General features: G+C 63.7%; 1 protein-coding gene across 1 annotated transcript in view; it reads right to left on the bottom strand.

Moving 5' to 3' along the window:
• The window catches only part of LOC119591303 (epidermal growth factor receptor-like), a gene marked incomplete in the record, with an annotated part of 71,591 nt that overhangs the window by 6,716 nt on the left and 64,470 nt on the right, over positions 1-405 (bottom strand). Inside the window, 1 exon segment of the mRNA XM_037940030.1 lies at positions 43-365. Coding sequence (XP_037795958.1) covers positions 43-365 — 323 coding nt within the window.

The following is a 405-nucleotide window of genomic DNA, read 5'->3' as shown; positions in this document are numbered from 1 at the left end:
ACTAAACCTCCAGCCAGAACTAAAGAGCAGCAGCTCACTCACCAGGCAGTCGCTCTGGGTGGGGCCGGAGCAGCCTCCGGCGCAGAAGAGGTGGCAGCAGTCCCTGGGCCCGGGCCCGTAGCAGCGCCCTTGGTGGCACTGCGGCGAGCACGTGAGCTTGCTGAACTTCTGGCAGTTGTGCGCCCCCTCGCCCCAGCAGCCCTTCTTGCACGACTTGTGGCAGCTGCACACGCGCTGCGGCTCCGTGAAGTTGTACACGAAGATGTACTTGTCGTTGGGGTCCGTCATGATCTCCTTCCACTCGATCGTCTCCATGTGGCACAGGTTGTAGTTGTTGAACACGCCCACGCCGCCCTCGAGGATGTCTGCGGGGAAGGGGCGCGGTTTAAGGGGGTCCAGGGGCCC

This window comes from Penaeus monodon, chromosome 28 (genome assembly GCF_015228065.2).
Source record: "Penaeus monodon isolate SGIC_2016 chromosome 28, NSTDA_Pmon_1, whole genome shotgun sequence".
Taxonomy (NCBI): Eukaryota; Metazoa; Arthropoda; class Malacostraca; order Decapoda; family Penaeidae; genus Penaeus; species Penaeus monodon.
This window is presented reverse-complemented; position numbering and strand designations above follow the sequence as displayed.